Source organism: Alligator sinensis, unplaced genomic scaffold (assembly GCF_000455745.1).
Source record: "Alligator sinensis unplaced genomic scaffold, ASM45574v1 scaffold642_1, whole genome shotgun sequence".
NCBI classification, from domain to species: Eukaryota; Metazoa; Chordata; order Crocodylia; family Alligatoridae; genus Alligator; species Alligator sinensis.
The window spans coordinates 1625122-1627430 of NW_005842289.1; the positions used below are offsets into that span (position 1 = coordinate 1625122).

Below are 2309 nucleotides of genomic sequence, written 5' to 3' on the forward strand. Positions count from 1 at the left end.
TTCCCCTAACAGAGAGAAGGATAAGAGGGCATCCGCGAAGCTTGACTGCTGCCTATGTAGTTATCTTGTTTCCAAAATGAATACCAGGAGCAGGAATTACGCAGCTGTGGGTTGCTGTGGTGACAGCAGCTCCCCTGTGCTGCTCAAAGTCCATTTTGAGGCTGAATTCTGATCAGAAACTGAATGCGGGGTGGGGGGGCATACATATGCTGCTATAGCCCCTGTGCCCCCCATCAGTTCAGCAGAGCTGAGCTGGTGCCAAGGCTGGATCTGGCACTACTACATGTGCTGACCGAATGTCACTGTATTGTGAGAATCCCTGTGACATGGCTGTATGCTGCCATGTAGGCATCAATGTGGTTTTGTATAGTAACAAATCCTGGCACATAGGATCTAGGGAGGAGGATGTGTCTCAGAGCTCCTGCCCCCTTGCCATATTTGAAAGGAAGGGCATAGAATTGCCTAGTCACAGGTAAGGAAGGAGAGGGAGAAGGTTGCCATACTGGCCTCTCATCATGTAAGTCTTTATTAAGGGCACTGCATCTTTCCTCTTTGTACTAAACATCAGCCTCAGAGACAGAAGAATCTGAGCCACAGTGAGATGTCCACCAAAGGATGATGAATGTCTGAGTAGGCAGTCCCCTTTGGTCTGTGCTGTCTGAACTGAGTTATGCTGTTCCCTGGCAGGTGTGATAGGAAAGGTCTCAGAAAATGTTGTGCTTGCTAAGAAGCAGCAGTCTTCCACTGACTGCCCAGAAACCCAGAAAAAGCCATGGAAATGGATTGCTGGTTTTGCAAAACAAACTTGTGTTTCTGAGCCAGACTGTATTTCATGCAGACCTTGACTCCCGAAGGGGTTTGAGAGGGGGCTGTTTTTGAGCCACCTCTCCATGTTGCTGGGCTTACAGGAGTAGGTCCCAGCACCCTGAAGCACTATCCAATGCCCTTGAAATGAACATCATGTACAAATAAAGCAATTATACCCTGCACATCTACCCAAGCCCCTGAGAGGCAAACAGTGTAAGGAACATATACATCAGAGTGCCAGAGGCAAGGGGAGTTTCTGGAAAAACTGCCTGGGCAAAGGGATCTTTCCAAGGGAGCTGAGGCTGGCACTGCTGGGTGGACAGCAAGTGACCGCTCACTCTCAGCACTGGTGGTGGGACCGCCTGCCTCCTTGTGCAGGGCAGGAAGGAGCAGACTGGGTCTGGAGGCAAGTGCTGGCTGCAGACTGAGGTGGCCCATGTCTTGTGTCTGTTTCAGCCCCTGTATATGCAGCTGCCTTCTCGCAAGTGGCTATCTGGGTCCCAGCTGGTGAACAGCACGTGTGAAGTGATAGACAAGTATGTGAGAGACTTCGCCAGAGTCAGGAAACCCATCTTCAAGGTAGGGACACAGCAAGCCACTCTCTGTCCTTGGGCTGCATCTCTCCATCTTTTGGTGCACTGTAGTGGCAGGATTTGGGCTGGCGCCTCCCGGTGCTGTACCACAGGGCTGGCTTTGGCAACAAGCACCTCCTCCTGCAGGCTGTGGGATTGGCAAAGGCTGGTCTCTTCAGGTCGGGGTGGGCAGTTAGTTGGGCCCAAAGGCCACTTAGGGAGTATTGGTGAGTTGTCGTGGGCAGGGTCAGCACTCCCCTCCCTGTCCCCCACCACAGCTCACCAAAACTCCCTAAGTGGCTATGCCCCAGGACCCACACAGGCAGGGTGCGCTTGGCCCGGCAGATGGGCTGGGGCCACAGGCGGCCAGGAAGTGAGATTGGTGGGCTGGGCTGGGATCACTGGGCAGTGACAGCACAGAGCTGGGGGCCTAGGGCAGAGCTGCGACCCGCTCCTCCCATATCCCTGCCTGCAGAGTCAGTGCCCGGCACTGGAATGTGCAGGGAGTGGATTGTGGCTCTGCCCTGGCCCCAGCCCTTGGTGAGGTGAATCCAGCCCATGGGCTATATTTTAGTCATCCCTGCTCCAGGTGCTCCCAGTGAGAGTGCACAGCTCTGCATTGTCCATGTCTAAGGGTGGAGGTGATAGGAGAGGTGCCCTGGAATCATGAGGGAGGGTTGGGAGGGAGCAGAGCTACTGGGGCTGGGAGGTCAATGGGATGGGCTGTATACTGGGGTCAGAGAGTGTGAGAGGTCAGGTCAACCAGTCCCGGCCTGGGGACTCCTACAGCACATTTACTCTTGCAGTGGCCCTGCTTTTTCTAAAGATAGCATTCCCTAATCGGCTCAGCCCTGGAGGCTGGCCATGCCACCCATAGTCGAGAGTGCCCTGCACTGATCGCTTTACTGACAAGTGCCAGGAGCCCCTGCT

General features: G+C 54.4%; 1 protein-coding gene across 4 annotated transcripts in view; it reads left to right on the forward strand.

Moving 5' to 3' along the window:
* The window catches only part of EXOC3L1 (exocyst complex component 3 like 1), a 23795-nt gene that overhangs the window by 16845 nt on the left and 4641 nt on the right, over nt 1–2309 (forward strand). For all 4 annotated transcript variants that reach the window (XM_006028109.3, XM_025209455.1, XM_025209457.1 and 1 more), the window contains one exon: nt 1264–1386. In XM_006028109.3, the coding sequence (XP_006028171.1) occupies nt 1264–1386 (123 nt within the window). The remainder of the gene's footprint in view (nt 1–1263; nt 1387–2309) is intronic.